This window comes from Cariama cristata, unplaced genomic scaffold (genome assembly GCF_000690535.1).
Source record: "Cariama cristata isolate BGI_N322 unplaced genomic scaffold, ASM69053v1 scaffold16188, whole genome shotgun sequence".
In the NCBI taxonomy this organism is placed as follows: Eukaryota; Metazoa; Chordata; class Aves; order Cariamiformes; family Cariamidae; genus Cariama; species Cariama cristata.
This window is the reverse complement of record NW_009630782.1, coordinates 982-20,457: the sequence shown is the minus strand read 5'-3', so window position 1 is coordinate 20,457 and position 19,476 is coordinate 982. Positions and strand designations below refer to the sequence as shown.

At 44.2% G+C, this 19,476-nt stretch overlaps 1 protein-coding gene across 1 annotated transcript in view; it reads right to left on the bottom strand.

Moving 5' to 3' along the window:
• Nucleotides 1-2,600: 2,600 nt before the first annotated feature.
• NCAPD2 (non-SMC condensin I complex, subunit D2) overlaps nucleotides 2,601-19,476 on the bottom strand; it is a gene marked incomplete at both ends in the record, with an annotated part of 17,441 nt that continues 565 nt past the window's right edge. The window contains 22 exons of the mRNA XM_009705706.1: nucleotides 2,601-2,695; nucleotides 3,738-3,915; nucleotides 4,126-4,281; nucleotides 4,488-4,611; nucleotides 4,924-5,035; nucleotides 6,231-6,448; nucleotides 6,694-6,855; nucleotides 6,959-7,043; nucleotides 8,568-8,700; nucleotides 10,118-10,251; nucleotides 10,402-10,486; nucleotides 12,115-12,289; nucleotides 14,206-14,415; nucleotides 15,331-15,452; nucleotides 15,704-15,872; nucleotides 16,530-16,614; nucleotides 17,165-17,299; nucleotides 17,809-18,006; nucleotides 18,561-18,708; nucleotides 18,790-18,913; nucleotides 18,998-19,125; nucleotides 19,466-19,476. The exon at nucleotides 19,466-19,476 is cut by the window's right edge and continues 117 nt beyond it. Coding sequence (XP_009704008.1) covers nucleotides 2,601-2,695; nucleotides 3,738-3,915; nucleotides 4,126-4,281; nucleotides 4,488-4,611; nucleotides 4,924-5,035; nucleotides 6,231-6,448; nucleotides 6,694-6,855; nucleotides 6,959-7,043; nucleotides 8,568-8,700; nucleotides 10,118-10,251; nucleotides 10,402-10,486; nucleotides 12,115-12,289; nucleotides 14,206-14,415; nucleotides 15,331-15,452; nucleotides 15,704-15,872; nucleotides 16,530-16,614; nucleotides 17,165-17,299; nucleotides 17,809-18,006; nucleotides 18,561-18,708; nucleotides 18,790-18,913; nucleotides 18,998-19,125; nucleotides 19,466-19,476 — 2,987 coding nt within the window. The remainder of the gene's footprint in view (nucleotides 2,696-3,737; nucleotides 3,916-4,125; nucleotides 4,282-4,487; nucleotides 4,612-4,923; nucleotides 5,036-6,230; nucleotides 6,449-6,693; nucleotides 6,856-6,958; nucleotides 7,044-8,567; nucleotides 8,701-10,117; nucleotides 10,252-10,401; nucleotides 10,487-12,114; nucleotides 12,290-14,205; nucleotides 14,416-15,330; nucleotides 15,453-15,703; nucleotides 15,873-16,529; nucleotides 16,615-17,164; nucleotides 17,300-17,808; nucleotides 18,007-18,560; nucleotides 18,709-18,789; nucleotides 18,914-18,997; nucleotides 19,126-19,465) is intronic.

The window sequence follows — 19,476 nt, the reverse complement described above, 5'->3', positions numbered from 1 at the left end:
TATATATATATATATGTATTTTTCAAATAGTAATCTTAGTCCCTGTTGGGGGACAGCTGCCATGACATAATATATAATTAAAACTGCATGTTTGTGTAATAGCACCTGCCTAGGATAAAACTAAGAAATCCAGCTAAAGCAAAGGCCCCTGTAGGTCTGGAGTGAGAAGTGCTAATGTCTATGCGGGGTCTGAAGTAGGAGGGATGCTGAAAATGCTGCAGTGGACTTATAATCCGCTCCTTCCATCCAGTTTTAAAAGCATGCAACACCTCCAGACAATCTCCTCACTTCACAAGTTGTGCTGGCAGACTAGTACGTGTGACAAGCAGACCTCGAGGTAACTGGGGTGGCATGCAGTATTTTTTTTCCCTTCAAAACCATTCTTGTGACTTTTTCATTATTAATTTGCTGAAGGTGTGTTGCTGTATTTTGGATCAATACAAAAGTGAGTGTTATTTTGCACTAAAGTAATAACAAAGCCTAACAGAACTTAAATGCCAACCTGATGCCATTTTCTTCTTAGCTTCTTGAGGAATAGAGACACATGGACTTTAACACAGTTAAGTACTTCTGCATTTTTCATGATGTCCTCATAGAAATCACTGAATAACTTCTATTTATTAAGAAGGTCCTGCTGGCCTCCCTTTTTCTTGTACCAACATTTCTGCTAACTTAAGCTCAGTCAGGTGGCCACCGGCCTTGATATAACTGCTCTAAGCACATGCTTGTTCAGTCTTTGTTATGTCTACAACCACCACACCAAGCTTCTTTTCTAAGATATGGAACAGAGACCGTTATCCTCAAGAGTCCTCCCTTTGCATTTGTTCCAGCATCAGTTCATCTTTCTGTAACTTCAGTGACCAGAACTGCGGCAGCATTCCAGGCAAGGTCTCACCAGCACTACCAATGCCTCCCTATACATAAACCAGAAATAACTTGACTGCTAAAATAGCAAGTGGAATGCATCTCCAACTTTAGCCATAGCTTAACAGAAGAGATTAAACAATTTCTAAACATTCAACCTTATGCTTTGTTCTGCTAGTTTTCATCTTGGTTGTTACTGTAACCCTCTCATTCTCTACAAGTTAGTCCTTTAAGAGTGATGCTTCCCACACTACGCCTATCTTTTTTTACATCTCCCTATTCTCCAGGTTGGCAAGTACGCCTGGACCATAAGCCACTGCTTCCGTCCTAGCCTGTGCTTTTCTCCACCACAGTTTCCAAGTTAAACCAGATCCTCTCCACAATGTAAGCATTTCGTATAGTGCTACATAGGGAAAATAGTTCAGTTTCAAGTACTATTCCCTTTTTTTCCACATCTAAAGGATGTGATGTGGTGTGCTAACTGATGATCAAGTCTTCTTTAAAATTAATTAGCTTTACACTAATTTGATACCTGTCTACTTTGTTAAATCAGTACTGCCTTTTCTCTTATTTGCCAAGCACTTCCAGTTCGCTCCCTGTATGTTGTTGGAAGTCAGAGCAGTCCATCTAACCACACTAATCACACTTTAATGCAAGTGCTACACTTATTCTCTAGGTCTGTGGTAACATTGCCAGTTTGACATCTATTAAATTTTGGAATTTTCAATACAATTTTTTGTCTCATTCTTTTTATACATACTGCCTTCTTGTTTCTCTGTAATGGTTTGCTTCCACTTCAGACATTAACTTCTCCTTCTATATGTGCTGTCAGTAGCCACATGCTGCATTTCCCATTATTTCACACTACCTTCCTTACTGAAAGTTGAAGCAAAACATCCATCTACTTTTGCAGCCATAAATTATTTTCAGTCTCAATTTCAGCCTCACTAATAGACCTTTTGTGTGCCTTGCAATTCCTACCTGCCCAACATTCCATCCCTCTTCCTAAATACACTGGATTCTCATAGACAGAAAGAGTAGTTGAAAAATCACTAGAGATTTTATTGTTCTTCTCTTCAACAACAGCAATACTTTTGTTTTGTCCAACACTCCCCTCTGTAATCCACAGGAATTCAGGCAACTCAGAAAAACCCTCATGTGGTTAAGTTTCAGATAAGAGAGGAAAATTTCTGTAATTTACCACCAAAAACATTCTTTGTGCTGTCTATGAGCAACTAAGACCCTCAGATTGAAGTATTCCAATGTGTCTCTATACTATGGAATAAAGCTTTCTTGTAAAACAAACAAACAAAACACCCCCAAACCCCACAAAACAAAAAAAACCACACCCAAACCCAAATCTGTTTCTTTAACTGCAGCTTTACTAAAATGACAAAGGTAGCAGAGTCTTCAAAATCTGTTGTGTTCTCCTGATGTCGCATATCCACATTCCCATGCATAAAACCAACTGTTTTCCTTTTCTAGAGGGAAAGTCATTTTGAATGAGTTAGTGGAAACTCTTTGTGGAGTCTCTTCTCACTCCCAACTATGTGGGCTTTATGATCAATTCCCCTCAGCATGACTCCCTTTCAGATACAGACTGAAAAACTCAGACCAAGGAGAACAACTGAAAAAGCATTTTGTATATGTCACTGTAGTTTCTCTCCCCTGCATCTGGCACCCCCTTTGCATACACACAGTCCTGGTCAAAAAAGATTTACTTAACCCCAGAATACCTCATAATAGTGTGGAATGATTCCTCCTCTATGCCACAGTTAGGATCTGAGAGATGACTGATTATGTCTGGAAGCAGGTTATAGATGGCATTACCCTGTGCAGAATACAAAGTTCTACATGAGGTAAAGAATTATGAAGGACAGCTTGAGTCAAGCCGAATAAGCTGCCCAGTTATCTCCTTTCTCGCCACCCCCAACCTACTGACTGAAAACATCAGCTTTTTGAAACGAGCTGTATGCAGCCAGCCAAACCTACCCAGGACTACTTGGCTGAGGCTAAGGGGGAGAAGAACAGCCAACCAACAAGCTAACAACTGCAATCCTTGGTTTGCAACAGCTCTGCTCTTTGGCAAACTTGGATGCAGTTTCTTTGCTTTCCAACCTTGCCACAACCCAACAAAAAAAGCTTCCTGATAAAGGAAACTTACACAGCAGTTCAGCTCAAGGAACTGCCTCCCATCTTGCTTGAACGGGCCCAATCCAGATTCCCTTTCCCACTGCTTTTACATGGTTTTGTAGACATTGCAGAGATAGGAAGTCAGTGCAGTCAGGTGGCCAGCTCTGCTTTTAACAGAGCAAGCTAAGACAGTAAAGTCCCAGTATCATTGCAGCTTCTCAGGCAGTAAATCTCAAACTCTGAAGGGCCTGCAGCATGTTGAATGAACAGTGTACAGGGGGTAATGCTGCTACTGTTCTTACCTGCTTGGGCTGTAACTGCTTCAATTTAAGTATCTCAATGTCATACAGCCAAGAACAACCTTGAAAGGATTCAGAGATGGTGAACTGCCTGACCCATAAGGTCAGGGAACTCTGTTGTAAGGCCTAAAGGTAAGCTGCAGAAAACAGTTCCCAACCCTGAGCTAGGCATACACAAGAAAGCAAAAGGGACAAGGCACTGGTTTGGAGCCTGCTTTTCAATGTGAACAGATAAGGTCAAATTCAGCAACATCAGGGTTGAAACAAAACTCACGTTGCAAAATTTCCATTATCTGCCCACATTCAGGCAACAGAGAGGGACAGACAGTGGCTCTACACCACCACCACACTTTCTCCAGGACTCAGCTCTTGTATTACTGACCCAGGCTCCACCAGCCCTTCCCCACTCTTGTGAACTAAGGTCCCTGAGCATTCACTTGCCTTGTTGGAGAGTTCACTGAAAAAGTTCTGAGCCACTCCCATGATTGCTTCCTCTGGGTCTATAAGCAGAGCTGCCATTTCGCTCACTTGGCCCTTCACCTTTACCATGTCTTTGAGGATGAGGTGAGTCATCACCAGTCCAGCCGTCTGCCTCACACTTGGGCAGGGGTCCCGCAACCTGACAGAAGCATATAGTTACCACAGAAAGCAGCTGAGTGAGTATCTCCAAGTTACTGACAGCCTACTCCACAGCCCAGGTCTGTTGTCTCCCTGCACCGACACCTTCAAATTTGGTTTCTCGGGTCATTCTCACCTTCCGGAGGCCCAGTGTCACCCTTCCACAGAGCTCTCATCCCCTGTCCTCTCCCAGCAATGACTGTAGCATTACCTGGCATAGAGGTGAGATGTCCAAGGCTCCACCAGGTTGGGGAAACGGATGGCCAGATCTCCTGCTGCAATAATGAGGTTGGATCTCACACCAGGCAGAGGGGACTTCTCCATCATAGTGAACAGCAGGCGCAAGTGGGAGTCACAGAACTCAGAGCTGATGAGACAGGGTACAGAAAAGGCAGCATAGATACCAAAATCCCACTGCTCAGAGAGCAGAGACACACACAAACACACACGCAGAACAAAAATCTATGAATGCTGTTTCGCATTCGTTCTCTCCACAGGAAAGGAGTTGCAAGTTTGCTTGTGCTCTGGTACTAGGAAGGCTAGGAAGAGAAGATCAGCACAGCTAGGCATTACCTAATCATGCAGACTTTGCCAAGAGTTAGGGCAGCAGCAGCCGAGAGTGCCGAATCACTGTAGAGCCCAGGGTTGTTGCAGATCTTGAGCACTAGTGGAACAAAGGCAGAGAACAGGTGCTTCCCTAGAAAGTGGGGATAAGACAGCAAACATGAGAGTGCTGTTTGTGCATCCCTCTAAGAACAATTACTCAATTTAGCCCAGAACTCCTGAAAACTATAGAAACCGGTTGACTCACTTTCACAATTGAAAAACCACCTCCAGATAGGCAGAGCAGAGAAACGGACAGCCTACATAGAAACTGACACTGGACAAAAAATGGCAGTGTTTCCCTCTGAAGGAAACAGCCTTCCTCCCTCTGGATCTGTTACCCATCATACCTATTCTTTCACACTGGCAGATGGAGCCAGTTCTCCTCGGTGGCAGCCACACTTACCATCTAGAAGTTCTGTCTCACAAATACTGCGGATGAGCTCAGCCTCAGTGTCATCAGCTGAGGCTCCCACGAGGCCCAGCTCCTCCTCCATAGTGGTCTCATTTCCTGTGCTCTGTGCAGAAGGGAAGACTGTAAAAAAGATGACGGGCAACAACAACCCTTTCCTTCACAAAGTATTCTTCTCTCGAGTGAGAGATGCATGCATGTTACCAGCAGCACGACTAGAGTTGAGAACAGCAGACTGATGGAGAGTTTTATAACCCACTTTTCCCTGAGAACTGAATGAAGCTGTGAAGGGCAGTCCAGGATTTGCCAGGACATGTCACAGAACACCAATGAAAAGAAAGCCTAAGCTACTGAAGCTACTAAGCAGAGACAGACATAGGATGCATCTGGTATCAATGCCTGAGTCCGGCACAATTTAAGGGACGTGCAAATCCTAAAAGCAAGAAGTTCAAAGCAGCCTTTGAATTGCTGGTCCTGTGAGCAAGACTATGGGAAACCTTATAGTAAGGCAAAAGCAATACAAGGGAAGAAAAGAGACATGGGTGTTGCATGGGGACCAAATCTGCATCCAACTGCTGCTTCTTGGAAAATCTCATGGTAACTTCCTCTTCTGTGGGAAATGGTAGCGACACTGATAAGCAGGGTGGATGAGGAAATGAACTACAAATTTCTCTGGACACAGCAGTATGGGCATTTAATAGAGACTGGATACCTACGGACACACAACATTTTTCTCTATGCTTACCCAAGAAAGTCAGCCTCACTACACTTTGGAAAATGTTCCAAGGTAGACCTAACCCAAACAGGGCTTTTCTATCATACAGATCCCATTAAGGTGGCTACTATTAAACTTTCATCATTACCATCTGAGAGAGGACAGGACCCTCAAACCCTATGGAGCAAGGTTCCAGAAGACCTTTTCCAAAACTCAAGGCACAAATGGGTGTTCTTCACCACTAGCAGCAATTACAAAAGATTGCACTGGTAAGAAAGGAGGTGATGAATGGAAAGGAAATGTTTTCCTGAAGCAGGAAAATAAGCATGGCCAGGACATCACCCTTCATTCCCTCCCCTCTGCCACTTGAAAACCCAAGACCAGTGTGAGAGTTTTATTGAACAGGGTCATTCAAAGACCTCAGCTCTCCCTGTCAGTCCTGATCAACAGATGTCCGTTTCTGTTCCCAAAGCATGCATTACCCTGGACCTCATGCATCCTTACGAGTGCCTTCTCCAGAAGTTTGCTGTAGCAGTAGCTGGGACACTAGAAGAGCTGCCCATAGGAAAAAACCCTCAGTTCTCACCCGGGGTCTCTGCTTCTTCGTGCTGCTGTCTGGGTGCTTCTTGGTCTTCTCCTCCTCTCTGAGGATGCGGCGTCTGCGTAGCTCTGCACTCACTGACACTTCCAAATACGCTACCTGCTGCAGTGCCACCTGTCCCACAAGGGACACCAGGTGCATCAGTAGGAACGTGGGGAGACTACTAGCACCATCAGAGACTCTGCTGGGACAAACGCCTGGATCTAGTGGAGAAAAATTACTACAGTTCAGTGTTGATCTAGACCTCTTCCCCTATTAGTTACTGTCAAGTCTCACTGTCTAACTCATCTCCACGCTCCACAGACTCCTTCACAGCACTCACACTTTTCTACACGAACACCTCTACTAGCTCTTCAGCTCTGTTCTCCTCCTGCACTTACTCAAGGCCACCCAACTGCAGCACTAGAAACCATGGGTACAGATTTCCTTCACCAGCTTTTTTCCTCACCAGCTTCCTGCCCATCAGCCTCCTGCAGCTTCTCCAGAGTTTGCTGACTGCACACCTGCAGGATGTGAGCACATATCTCTTCTGCCCCTTCTGCTAGCTGGTAGATGAGCATTACCGCTGCCTCCATGAAAGGTATCCAGTGACCACTTGCCTGGGCAAAGCCTGATGAAAAGAGGGAGCAATGTACCACACATACCAGTGACAACACAGGCTGTCTCACAGCTCAACTACATCTCCTCTAGACCTACAGCTGCCTTGAGCTCACCTTTACTCACAGCCTCACTCAGGCAACCAAAAAGCACATGGTTCTGTGGCAGTCGAAAAGGTGTACTGTTCTTCCCCAGTGCTGGCTGCAGACAGAACAGATGAGTTACTCTTACCACATAAGAGATCCCTCCATGCCCTTCCCAGTACTTAACCTTGCTGTGTGCACAATGCTAATCAAACCCATGCTAGGTCCATGGCAGGGACATCCAGTACTGCTTTGCAATTAAACACACAGCTGGGACATTACTGTCAATTGTGAAGGCATGGTGGCAGCACTGATTTAAAGCTTGGTCAGATGATGATCCCAGGCCAACCCAGATAGTTCCATTTCACCTTAAATCAAAATAACTCTTGAAATCTCAAAATGACTCTTGAAATCTGATATTATTTACTCATTCTCCACAATGAGTGAAGAGGGAAACCTTTAGAGCATCTTCAGAGTTATCAACAGTAAGTCAACTAGACGCCCCTTGCCTAGGGGTACTCCAGAACCATGAGGTTTTATTTAAAAGCAAAATATCATCAGTAGAAATAACAGAGGACAGTTCTGGATCCAACAGCACCTCACACTTAGGCTGTTGCATATATTCATTATAAGTCCCACTACATTTTAGGTTGAGAATAAGATAACCCAGAGAACTACTAAACCAAGTATGACAATGCCTGAGATATCCCAGCACATCTGTGTGTGCCTGATGAAGATATACTTGACCAAAACAAGCTACTGCTTGAGGATTTACCAGTTTTCAGTAGCTGGAAACAAAATTTCTCAATTCACTGCAAACCTCCTCCCTGTACTGAATTTCTGATTGGGGCAGGAAGGAAGCACTACCACAGTGATTCAAGTCTCTACCGTTCAGCCTCTTCTCACATACAAACTTAACTGGTGAGTTAAGTCAACGTAAAATTGAATTACAATCATCTTCAGAACATCTAAGAATGTTGTTTTACACATTAATTCATGAAGATCCTGCAGTAATATCCCCAGTGGAAGGGGCAAACACAGAATGATGGTGCTGTGCGGAAGAGGGCTGCTTTTATGCTGGAATTCCTGAACCAAAACATCCTAAATGCTTGAGTCAAAAAACAGAGTTGGTTTTTTTTTCCCCCAAAGTGCATTAAAAAAGAAGCCACTGACCATCACATTGCTGTAAATAAAACATGGACAGGTTTGAAAATCTTTCATGTTTTGTATTCAGTTGTACAGTTGACAACTCCCAAATATCAATTAATAGGGAGGGCAAAAGAATCACAACACCAGAAAACATCAGTAGAGGAAAGGGCTTCATGGTTGAGGAAACACAAATCAGTTTAGAACTGGGAATCTGAGGAAAAGAATTGAAAGGAAAACAGATTTTCTTGTGCACTGAACTCTTTACTAATTGAATTCAGCCTGTTGCCTAATGAAAATTCTTTTATTACGTGTTTACTGATGTGTGTTAAGCTTTCCAGACAGTGCTGCTGAATGGTCTCAACCTACTTAATTTCAAAAATCAGTAAAGATTTAATCACTTCTCTCTCTTCTCAATACAAATCATTTCCCCTGCTTCTTTGTTTCTGGATAACTCTGTTTCTGGATGACCTCAAAAACAAACGAAGAGTCTTACCTTAGGGTTACTGGCAAGTTTGGAGATGGCATTGCATACTTCTTGAGCCAGGCGATAGTCTTCACATACCTTTTCAGACAACCCTACTGTCACCAAGATGTCCAGGTTGCTACCTATGATCTCTGGCTTCCCTCTATGGAATGGAAGGGATGGGAGGTATTACAGGAGTTGCTGCTGAAAGTTTATAGACGTATGGATAACCAAGAGAAACACTCCTTGTGCCTTGCAGAAGTCAGTGGTTTGCGTAAGAGGGGGGAAAAAAACCCATCCATCCAATGACTCAAGATATAGCTATAGGAGCAGCAAGCAATATTCCATAGAAGCCAGTATAATCCATACTCCACTAAGAGATGAGTTTCTCCAAAGTGAACAACACTGGGCACACTGTCTCTTTACAAAGAAAGAAGATTCTTGACCCTTTTTTCTTATCAAAAAGGAGCAAAACTTAAAAGGGTAAGAACAAAGAAAAATGTTGCAAAATAGAACAGAGTCCGGCAGCTCAGAACTGATGGCATGTGCCCCTTCCTCCCCTACTGTGGGAAACGAAACAACACAAGAACAAAAAATCCTCCAAAATCCAGGCCCACACCCCACCCTCTTTCTACCTGTGAAAGGTAGAACTGTATATTCCTCAGATCAGGCCTGATCTGAGGAACGTGGAATTAACTGGGCGAAGAAGGCAAGAACAGAATCTAATGTATCTAAAAAGATAATCTAAAAAGTTTATAATGGGCATCTATATGACAAAAGCAAAATCACCTCTCTCAGCAGATTTGTGAAGAAGGCAATGCTGTTCTTATTTCACATGCACACACCCACGGACTCAACACAGGATCTCATGGACACCCCGGAAACCTACCATTTTCTTTAAATCCCATGATTTTAGGGAAGGATATTGATTTTGAGACAATGTCTACAATTCTGCCACAGGCACATGGGATGGGATGGTAGAAATACCTGGGAAGGAATATCTAATACTCAAATTGCAGAACTGGCTGTAAGGTCCAGAAATTGCTCCAGCTCTAGAGCCAAGAACTTTAAGATCATCATTACACAGGCCTATTTTTGACAATGAAGGACTGAAGCAGGAAGAGCAGGAAAAAATCAGTACGTAAGCTAAATGACAAAGGGTTACCAGGCTGGGAAACTGAGGAAATTAAAACCTTATACTGCAGTTACACTCTTTTGCCCCCAGAAAGGGAAGCAGATTCATTTCCCTCCATGCTAAAGGCTCCAGACATCTCTACTCAGCAGCTTCTCACTGTTCTTATCCAAACACAAAGCTGCAGAGCTGTGACACTGTAAGCTCTGAGAAGGGATGGACATTCAGAACACAAAGAAAGTAATGTCATCATACTCATTCAGAGACCATGCTGGTGGGACCCAGTGCAACTATGTTTAATTCCAGGCTTCATTACCCCATGACGTGGTTACTATTTTTGAAGCTGCAGAACAAAGGGTCAGCTGATGCAGCACCCACAGTTCTTCGATAAAAATCAACTCCCTGTACACCCTCCCACTCATAGGATTAGACCGGGCCCTGGGCTCACCGTGCCATCATCCCCAGCAGCATCACAGCAGCACGTCGTTCTAGTGATGAGCATTGAGATTTTTCTGTGAATCGCTCCCAGAGCAGCTGGATCACCGCAGGCTTTATTTCATCTTTCTGCACAAACTCTGAGATCTGGAAAAGAAATGCAATAAAACAAGTAAGGAGAGGCAGAGAAGGATGGACTTCAAACCAACAGACATTAACTGCAATGACTACCATTTTAATATAACAGACATTTAAGATCACAAATGCAATCCAAACCCAGGCAAGGCAAGTACTCACTATTTCTTCTAAGCACTGTATCGTTCCTAGTGATGCATCCACCATGACGAGAGAGAGAGAATGCACCAGGCCCTGGGCCCTGGCCCTTTGAAGGGAAAAAATAAAATAAAACAAAATAATAAAAGAAAAAGCGAAAGCAACTGTCACAATTACTTTCCTATTCAGAGAGCTGAGGACATCTGTTAGATAACAGAGCTGATCCCTGGGGATGGGAAAACTTCCCCCTCCACAAGCTGGAGTTCTCCAAGTCACCCAGCTCAAGTGCTGATAGGCATGACATGGGCTCAAAAGTCCACTGCCTTGTGCACTGCTGCTCCTCCTGGTACTCAAAGACCCACCAAGAGGCATTCACCAGCCACTTTCCAGTTTGCTTTCAACCACAAGTCAAAGTACTATTCCCTATAGCATAAGAAACTGAAAATCTCTCTATGAACAAACAAGGCCAGAGCTCAAACTGCAGCGGAGTTATCTCCAGACAATACTATCAAGAAGAAATAAGCAGCAGTGGGTACTTTTTATTGCCCTGATGGTACAAATGAGGGTGAGGTACGGTGCATCTTGCCAGGGATCACACTTATCTTAGTGAATGTGTATCCAACTGGATTTACCTGTGGGCAAGTGCTAAGAAAAAAGTGTAAGTTCCATGCTAGAGAGGAGACATAGCTCCTCTCTAGTGTGGAAGAAACAAGCATGCAAGCGGTGCCCAGCTCCCACCCCCAAATCCTCAATACAGATCGGCAACAAAGACGCCATTAACATCCTCTCATCTGCCATGCATAGAGATTTGTTACAGAAAGATTTAAGATTGGTCTGAACGAAATACAAATAGAAATGTGTGTGAAAGCACCCAAATGATAACAACAACAACTAACTTTTTATAGTGTGAAGGATAAAGAAACGGTGTATATTGAAAAAAATCAAGGACACGACTGACAGTAAGAAGACAGTAAACACTGAGGAATGTGTTGTGTACATCAGAAGCAGAATGCCTATGCTCAGATAAGGTCACAGCATGCACGACTTGCCAGCAAAAAAACTGAGCTATGGTAACAGAAGGATAGCTCCAACTTTAGACCACACTGTATATTATTCTTCCTATTAACTCAACAGGATGAGCAACTACAGCCATAACAAACCCAAAATGGGGGAACAGACATTGGGCAACAACTTTGCCCACACAGGGTGAAGTATCCAAGACTCGTAGACACGGAATGACTCCATAACAGCAGACTCTCAAAGGGGTTCAAATAGCCATCCAAAAAAATCATCACTTCAAAGTTGCCAATCAAGAACCCTGTTGACGAGATGAACATTCATAACTGACATCCCTTGTTTGCTATCACACCCAGATCATTTTGGGCACATGTATCTTGGTGCAGTGCTTCGTATGAGAGTGAAATTTATGAGAACATCAAGCATGAGTGCCTGGTAACAGTTTAATTTAAAATAATTCTCAGCTTCTCCTTCCATAAGGTCTCACATGGAAGTTTTGCTGCATGACTTTCCTACACGTGAACACTATGACAAACATAGCAGAAGCTCAGCAGTAGGTCCCACAGGAAGACAGGAATACTCAGATATATAATCTTACATTTCAGCTCAGCACAAGGCATGGCAACTTTGATTTGTCTCCCTGTCAATGCCCCATTCCCAACAGCTCCCCAAAAGAAGAAAGAGGAACCAAAAACCCCTTCTGATTAAGAAGAGCCATACCTCTCCGAATCCCCGCTGGGGCTCAGATATAGCTGCCTGTAGGCGTTCAGCACAGCCTCCTTAATACCAGGCTCTTTTGACCATATGAGGGGGAGCATCCTGCGGACTCCAAGCAGTGCCTGGGGCACACCAAACTGTGAGACTGTCACAAAGAACTCAATGGCTTCCTGAACCACTGCAGAGAGAAGAACAGTTGTGTTAATGCGGTTCTTTCCTAATCCCATTACAGAGACCATTAGAACAAATTCATAGGTCTACTACTCTCACAGCAAGCCCTATAAGCATCTGAGATCACTGCTACTGTCTGCAGAGGGTTCAAGTCAGAATGGGGTCACTAGTACAAAGATATAGATGTCTGGAGGAAACAGGCACAGGTTAACAATATTACAGGTAAATCTAATGCGACACATTTGGCACAAGAGCACAGAGATCATGTTTGAAAAGAACAAAATTCTCTTCTAGGATACGGTAGCTTGGGGGGGGGCGTGGGGGGAAGAAACCAAACCTCATGGTCACAGCAGATGAGCAGCTGAATGCAAGTCCCAGTGCGATGCTGTAACCAGAGGAACTAAGCTATTTGATGTATAAATGGGGTAAGGAATAATGTATTTGATTCCAGCTTGACTACTCCTTAAACATACTGCCCATTCTTCTGCTCGTAAGACAAGAAAAAACATTAAAGTTGGAGCACATTCACAAGATAGCCATAATAATTAATGATTAGAGGGACTGTACAATGTACAGTTCATCGTCTGACCTCTGGCTAAGTGAGAGCTTATACTAGTAGAAGCCCCAGTTATAAATCTGAATAAAGATTTCCTATCAGACAAGCTGGTATGCTTCCCCTATCCCCAAGTCATAGCAGAAGATACATATTTGCAACAGAAAAAATAAAATTAAATCTTCAATTAAAAAACCTAACTCTGATCACACATATCCCCCTTACCACCACTCCCCCACCCAGCAGCATACTGTCTCCACATGGAGACAAAGTCTTAAAATGTTTCCACTGTCCACTCAATTTGCCTTCCTTACACTACAGTGCAGGACAACAGGGAGGTAGAAAGTTAGTAAAACCTACGCAACCATAAAAAAAATAAACCAAAACCCAGGTGTTTGAGTATCAGGTGAGGGTCACCCTCTCATCCTTAAACTTCAAATGACGTGTAAAGACACTGAACTCAGGACTTCATTTTTGTGTGCAAACAGCTAATGACATCCAAACCTTGCTGCGGAAGCACACACGCTTACCACGGGTAAGGTACAAGTCCTTAACAAAAACGAAGCCTTGAAGCATTTGCATGAAGCTAGGGTGCTGCAGTGCCCAGATCCATCTGCACCCCAGAACTATGCAAGTGGTTGGCAAGTGGATGTGCCAGGGAAGATGGGAGAGGAGGGAGCTGTGGCTCTCTATGCCCCAGCCCCCTCAGGGGTGCTGATTCATGATAAGCACTTAAAAAAAGTCTAACTGGTTACAGTAGTTCTAATATTAAATATGAATAGCTGAATTAACTCAAATGCCTACTCATCACCACCTTTCACTACAGCACTGAAGAGATCAGGTCATAGAACCTGTTGATCAGGATCATTTTCAGCTACAGAATAGTTTAAGGAAAGGTGAAGTGGATGAGACGAGCTGCTCAGTTCCCCTCTTGTGGCCAACAAAACATCGGAAGCTGCATCAAGGGCACTGAGCAGGTAACAGACCCCAGCTTTACTGGCCATGCTTACTTTGGGAGAACCTCGGCTGAGATTATGAACATACATTCACTCCCACAGGAGCCAGGGGAGCTTCCATAAATTAAGTAATCACCTAGCTTTTAAAACCATTTTCAACCTTGATATTTAAAAAATGGATTCCTAAAAAGCCCATTCATGCCCTAACACAACTCCTTCACAACACTCATTTAGCTGGTGCCTGCTTTTCTGATATTCTGGAAGTGGCAGTGACATCTGCTCAGTGAAGAGCAGCTCCTCCAACCTTTTCCCCTTCCCCTGGAGTTCCACCACTCCCACATTTCCTCTCCAGCAAGGGGAAAGATCTGGAAATGCTGAATGGGGGAGAAAGGGCCCCATGGCTATTTCACACACCTGACACACAGTTTTCGTACATCATCCTGCTGATCAGGCTCAGGGCTTCTGTGATTTTCACTGAGAAGTTGTAAGCATCTTGCAGGTATTGCACCAACATCTCCTGTTTGACCAGCTCTGTTTGAGGCTGCTCTTCCGGTACAACTTCTTCAGTCTTAAGACTACTGTTGTCACATGGAGGATCCTTGTTGTTCTCACCTGGGCATGAACCTGCATAGCATGAACACTTGTTTGTGAGCAGTACTGAAGGTACAAGAGAAATGTGCATGGTTCAGGGCATTTTAACCCTTCTCTCTCCACCCCATAGTGACACCTTCCAAGAGCCAGGAGACAAAAAAATCCAAATTTTGCCATCAAGCTTAGCTACAAAAACAAAAATCTCAGCATGCTGTAAAGCAAGTTCCAGTACTACAATGTGATGCACCACAGAAATGCCAGCTTAATACAGGGGTGGAGAAAGGCATGGTCCAGTTGGGGCAAATGCCATTAAAATGCTGAAGTGGTTAATCTGAACTTGACAGCTCCCCAAAGATGGGTGAGGCCCTAAAAGGGAATCAGTGCAGAGGAGGGAGAAGGCAAACACTACTACTCCACAGCAAAGTTTGTGCAAGTGTGGAGAGTTGACAAAGTTAAGATTTTTAGATGGTAGACTTTTGATAGAAATGAGCTCAAGGGGATTGGCTAGGAAACCTTATTCTGAAACAAACACCAAAAGATAAAGCACATGAAGTCTTAAAAATACACCCAGAGGCTTGTGCCACCACCTTTTCAGGAAGCAGAACACTTGACAAATGCGGACAGGACAGGAGGGTGTGAGTAGATAACACTGGCTTCACCCCCCTCAGCAGACATTACCTGAGTTAAAGCATGAAAAATGCACTTCTACTGGGAACATGGAACTGTTCTGACCAGAAATGAAACAGCAGGACTAATGTGATCCAGCCAAAATGCCAGGCCACTAGACAAGCAAATGATCCAGAGATGGTGCAGGTCTATGAGCTGCCAAGTACACACAGACTGAGCCCCACAGGTCAGAAGGAGGGACAGGGCATTCCAGAGGGTTTTGGTCTAGCTCTGGCATCAGCTTGGACTTAGGGAAGAGACAGAGTGATCTGAAATAGTTACCTGTGTAAAGTCTCTTCAGAACACCCAGGATTGTTGCCTCTTCGTTTTCCTCTGTGGGGCCACTGAAGGGCTCCTTCCCCTGGAAGCAACACAGGGCCTTCTGCGTAAGACGGGCTGCACTCCTGGACAATGACATTGCCCAAAACCCATTAGGGCAGAACACAAGGGAAACCTTCCAACTTTGCCCTGAACACCTGGGAAATCAGCTCCTGCCAGCATCTTGTGCCGAGTACCCATGTCAACGTCTTCCTACAGAGTATTGTTACTGGAAATGATCCCTCTACCCCACAGCTCAAACCTTTCTTGAACAGAGAACAAGAGACCGACACATCCCTTGGGATAAACACTCTCTCAAACTATAGAGTCTTCTTACTTGTAATTCAGCTTCCTCAGCAGCCCAGTGATTTGCTCTGATGTACTCTCTGCTGTTTCCCCAACTTCCAGCACCTCCTCTTCCTCTTCCTGCAGTGGTTGAAAGAGCTGCTGTGTGGCAGCCCTAACTTCTGGCAGCATCGCTTCCCACTCTTCCTCTGGGGTGATAACTGGAACTATAAAAAAAAATACACACGCAAACAATAGAGGGAATGAAGAATACAAAGACTCAAATGACACCCTAAATGGTGAGAGAAACTCATCTGGAACTTAGTCATTCTACTTATTTTTTTTCCCCACAGGCAGGCACTATTCTCATTGCTGATCCCACTTGGATTGCGGTAAGAAGACAAGAACAGTCTGGCATAAAAAATAGAAACCACCAAGGGTAAAAAAAAAAAAAAAAAAAAAAAGGACAGGCAAGAGAGACTCATCATTTGATACTTTTTTGTAGGCAGCACCAGGTCCGAGGCAAATCAAGTTTAAATTAGTATCTGACAAAAATTATGGCTCAAGCAGTCCTTGAATGGTTGAAAATGGAAACCTGGGAGGGTGTTCATAGGTATTTTCAGTTCTTACCCTGAAAACAGGATATTTAGCTAAATGGACTGTTGATCTAGATACGGACATTGATATGGTCCTTTTATAACACCACTGTATGAAAAACTGTTGTGAGTTTAATCCCAGTTATCTAGTTATCTGGCCTTACCATCTCACACGAGTAAGATCTGACACAAAAGTTACCACAACCTGGAAGCAAATTTAAGATGAGGAAGAATAAACCTTGGTATGCCCTGGGAAGGGGAAAGAGGAAGAAAGGAAATTACCTGGTGTGGATCTGCCACGGTCCCTCATTTCTTGCAGCTTCTGCACCTCTTTCTTCAGTGGTTCAGCCAAGTCGGTACAGCTTAGCTGCAGATGCCGGGAAAAGAAGAGTAAATACATTACTACTTCTCCTTTTCCTGAAATGCTAGAATTCTCCTTTCTCTTCCACTCCCTGCTTTAAGTTGTCAATCCCCTCAGATAACCCTGTTTTTGGAAAATCTGGCCATCATCCTAGAATGGAAACCACTGTAAATTGCCAGTTTAAGGCTCAGAAACTCAGGAGAAGGTGCAGCTAAACACAAAGCGCTGCAGCTCTGTGCAATGTTGTAAAAGACTAATTCTGATCCTAAGGAAAGAAACCCCACAGTGGATTCCAATCAAACTGCTGCAGGTTTTTCCACAATCAAACACATTCCTCCTGGCCTTCAGCATACTTGTCAATTACACCAAGTGAGGGAAGAGCCAGAGAAAGCAAGATCCGAACCTGGGAAAACCAGAAAGCTCCCACCTGCTGAGTCAAAGGCTATGTTGTCCCTCCCACAAGACACAGAAAGGCTGCTGCCCTGGCTATAGCACACTGCAGATATTCAGCCTGCAAACAGACATCTAGCATATCCATCATACTAGTCCGAATTACCTTGCAGGAGAAGGGATTGTTGGACAAAAACGCAGCCAGGAGCTGGATCGCATTTTTAACTACTACCACAGATTTGTCTTTGAGACGCCCAACAGCCAGCGATACCACCGTCTGAAAATGAGTCAAAGGCAGGGCCTAGCACACAATGAGAGCATAGACAAAGTCATCAAGAAGGCTGAGAGACTCAGAGTTATTTTAATGCAGACATATTAATGTACTAAATGGCACAGATTATAGATTTATAGAAAAGTCTAGGTGTGAAAGGACCTCTGGATATCTTCTGGTCCAACCTCTGGTGAATGCAAGGACTTAGATTAGGGTCCTGTTGAGTCAAGTCTTAGTATATCTAGTGAGGGTGATGTTTTCCATACTAATGTCCAAAAAGAGCTCGTGTACTGTGCTCTTCCTTCTAGTCTGTCCCGGTAATGAAGAGCAGCACTTCATTTCTGTTCCCCAGTTCCCTCGCCCCTAGGATCTTTGGTCTCTCGGGAAAAAGGAACTGCAGACACCACAGTACACAAGGACAATACCTTTCTCTAATAAACTTCAGTCTCTGCAAAGAGCAGGGTGACAGAAATTCCCTTAGAAAACACAACAGGGGATGGGATGACTGAGGCAACACTGTTTCCCTAGCACAGACTTACCTTGCACCCAACGATTCGAGTGAAAAGCTGCAGCACACGGCTACGCACAAAGCCATTGATGTCACAGACATGGGCCTGCAGCATACTCAGGAACTCGTCCCGAGTACCACGGGCAGCTTCCTCCAGCTGGTCACCATTCAGCACCTGCACCAGCACTTCTGCCATAGCGGCCAGAATGGCATTTCGCATCATATAACTCTGCAAAAAGAAGAGTTGTTGAACCAGGAACAGACAGAAAGACATGACTGGTTATGCCAAGGGGAAGGATGGCCCAGGGTTTGGGCCTTCTAAGTCCCAGGCTCCAGCATTAAATGAATTTCTCCATTATGGACTTTGTATTAACCTTGGGTGAACATGGGTGTGCCTGCAAGACAGAATAATCCAACCCTGCTATACAGCTGGGTCCACAGAACCCCAGAACTGATATAAGAAACACTTCTGGTTTTTAAGGGCAGTTTAAGAGAAGATAACATAATGACGAACTCGTTAAGTACTGAAGAACAAAGGATAACAGCTGGGATCTCAGATCAGTAAGCAGTCTCCCATTCTCTGATATTTGAGTGACAACCGGACAGTAGATGTCATGGTTTCTGTTTCCTTCGCAACTTTTAGGTATGGGAAGAACCTATTCTAAAGGGCAAGTTTTGGCTACTTGATCTCTGTGAAAAAGGTTCTATTTTCAGACAGAAAAACTGGATAGCAGCACCTCCACCACTTGACTTCTCCAGACAAGTAATACTGCAGAAATGTACCTCCCCATCCAAGTGACGCAGGAGGACGCTCATGTTGGATAGCACCAGAGCTGGAATCTGTTCAACCAGTTCAGTTATAAAGGTAGCATAACCCTTGATTCCAGAAGCATCACGACCCAGATCCTGTGGACATTTCTGTCCGATTTCCCTGCACAGAAAGATGAAACAAGGAATAGGGTGCCTCAAGTTGCTAGGGATAGAAGGACAAGCCTCAGGGTATTTTTCTCACCTTAGCAATTCCCCCACCAGGCTTTTCAAACCATACTCTGTAGCCCAGAGGCTCACGGCCTGTGCAAACACTGGGGCTACATGTTCAAAGTGCTGCAGCATCTGTGTGATCTTCAGAGTGGCACCTTTTGCACATGAGAAGGAAGAAAGAGGTCAGGGAAAGAAACTGGGAATGGCTTCAGGAAGAAGGCAGAAGGGCAGGAACTCACTGAACATGTGATCATAGTGAATCAGAGCTGCAGCAAGCAGATGTGTCACAGCCTCCCGTGTGGCCCTGTACTTCTGAAGACCGATACTTGGATTCTCCAGGATACGGTAGCAGCTTCCTGTCATTAAGCTAAAGCCACAGAAGAGGGACAGTGAACCTAACCATCACAACTTGCACCAACATCATTTGAGCACACTGCACTAGGAAAACATTTCTCTCAAACCAGAAAGATTCTCCTGTATCGTTAAAAAAATGAGCAAACAACATCTGAATTTGAGAGGCCTACATGAGGAAAGGAGATGGTTCCCAAATACATTGCTTTTACCTCAAGACGGTTTCCTCAGTTTCCTAGTGATCTGCATCCCGCAGAGGGCTGCAATACCACCTCACTGGCAGACTTAACATTTAACCCTCCCTGCCAGAAAATCACTGTCACTCATCCCACCTCTACATCCACTCCATCCCATACCTCACAAACTC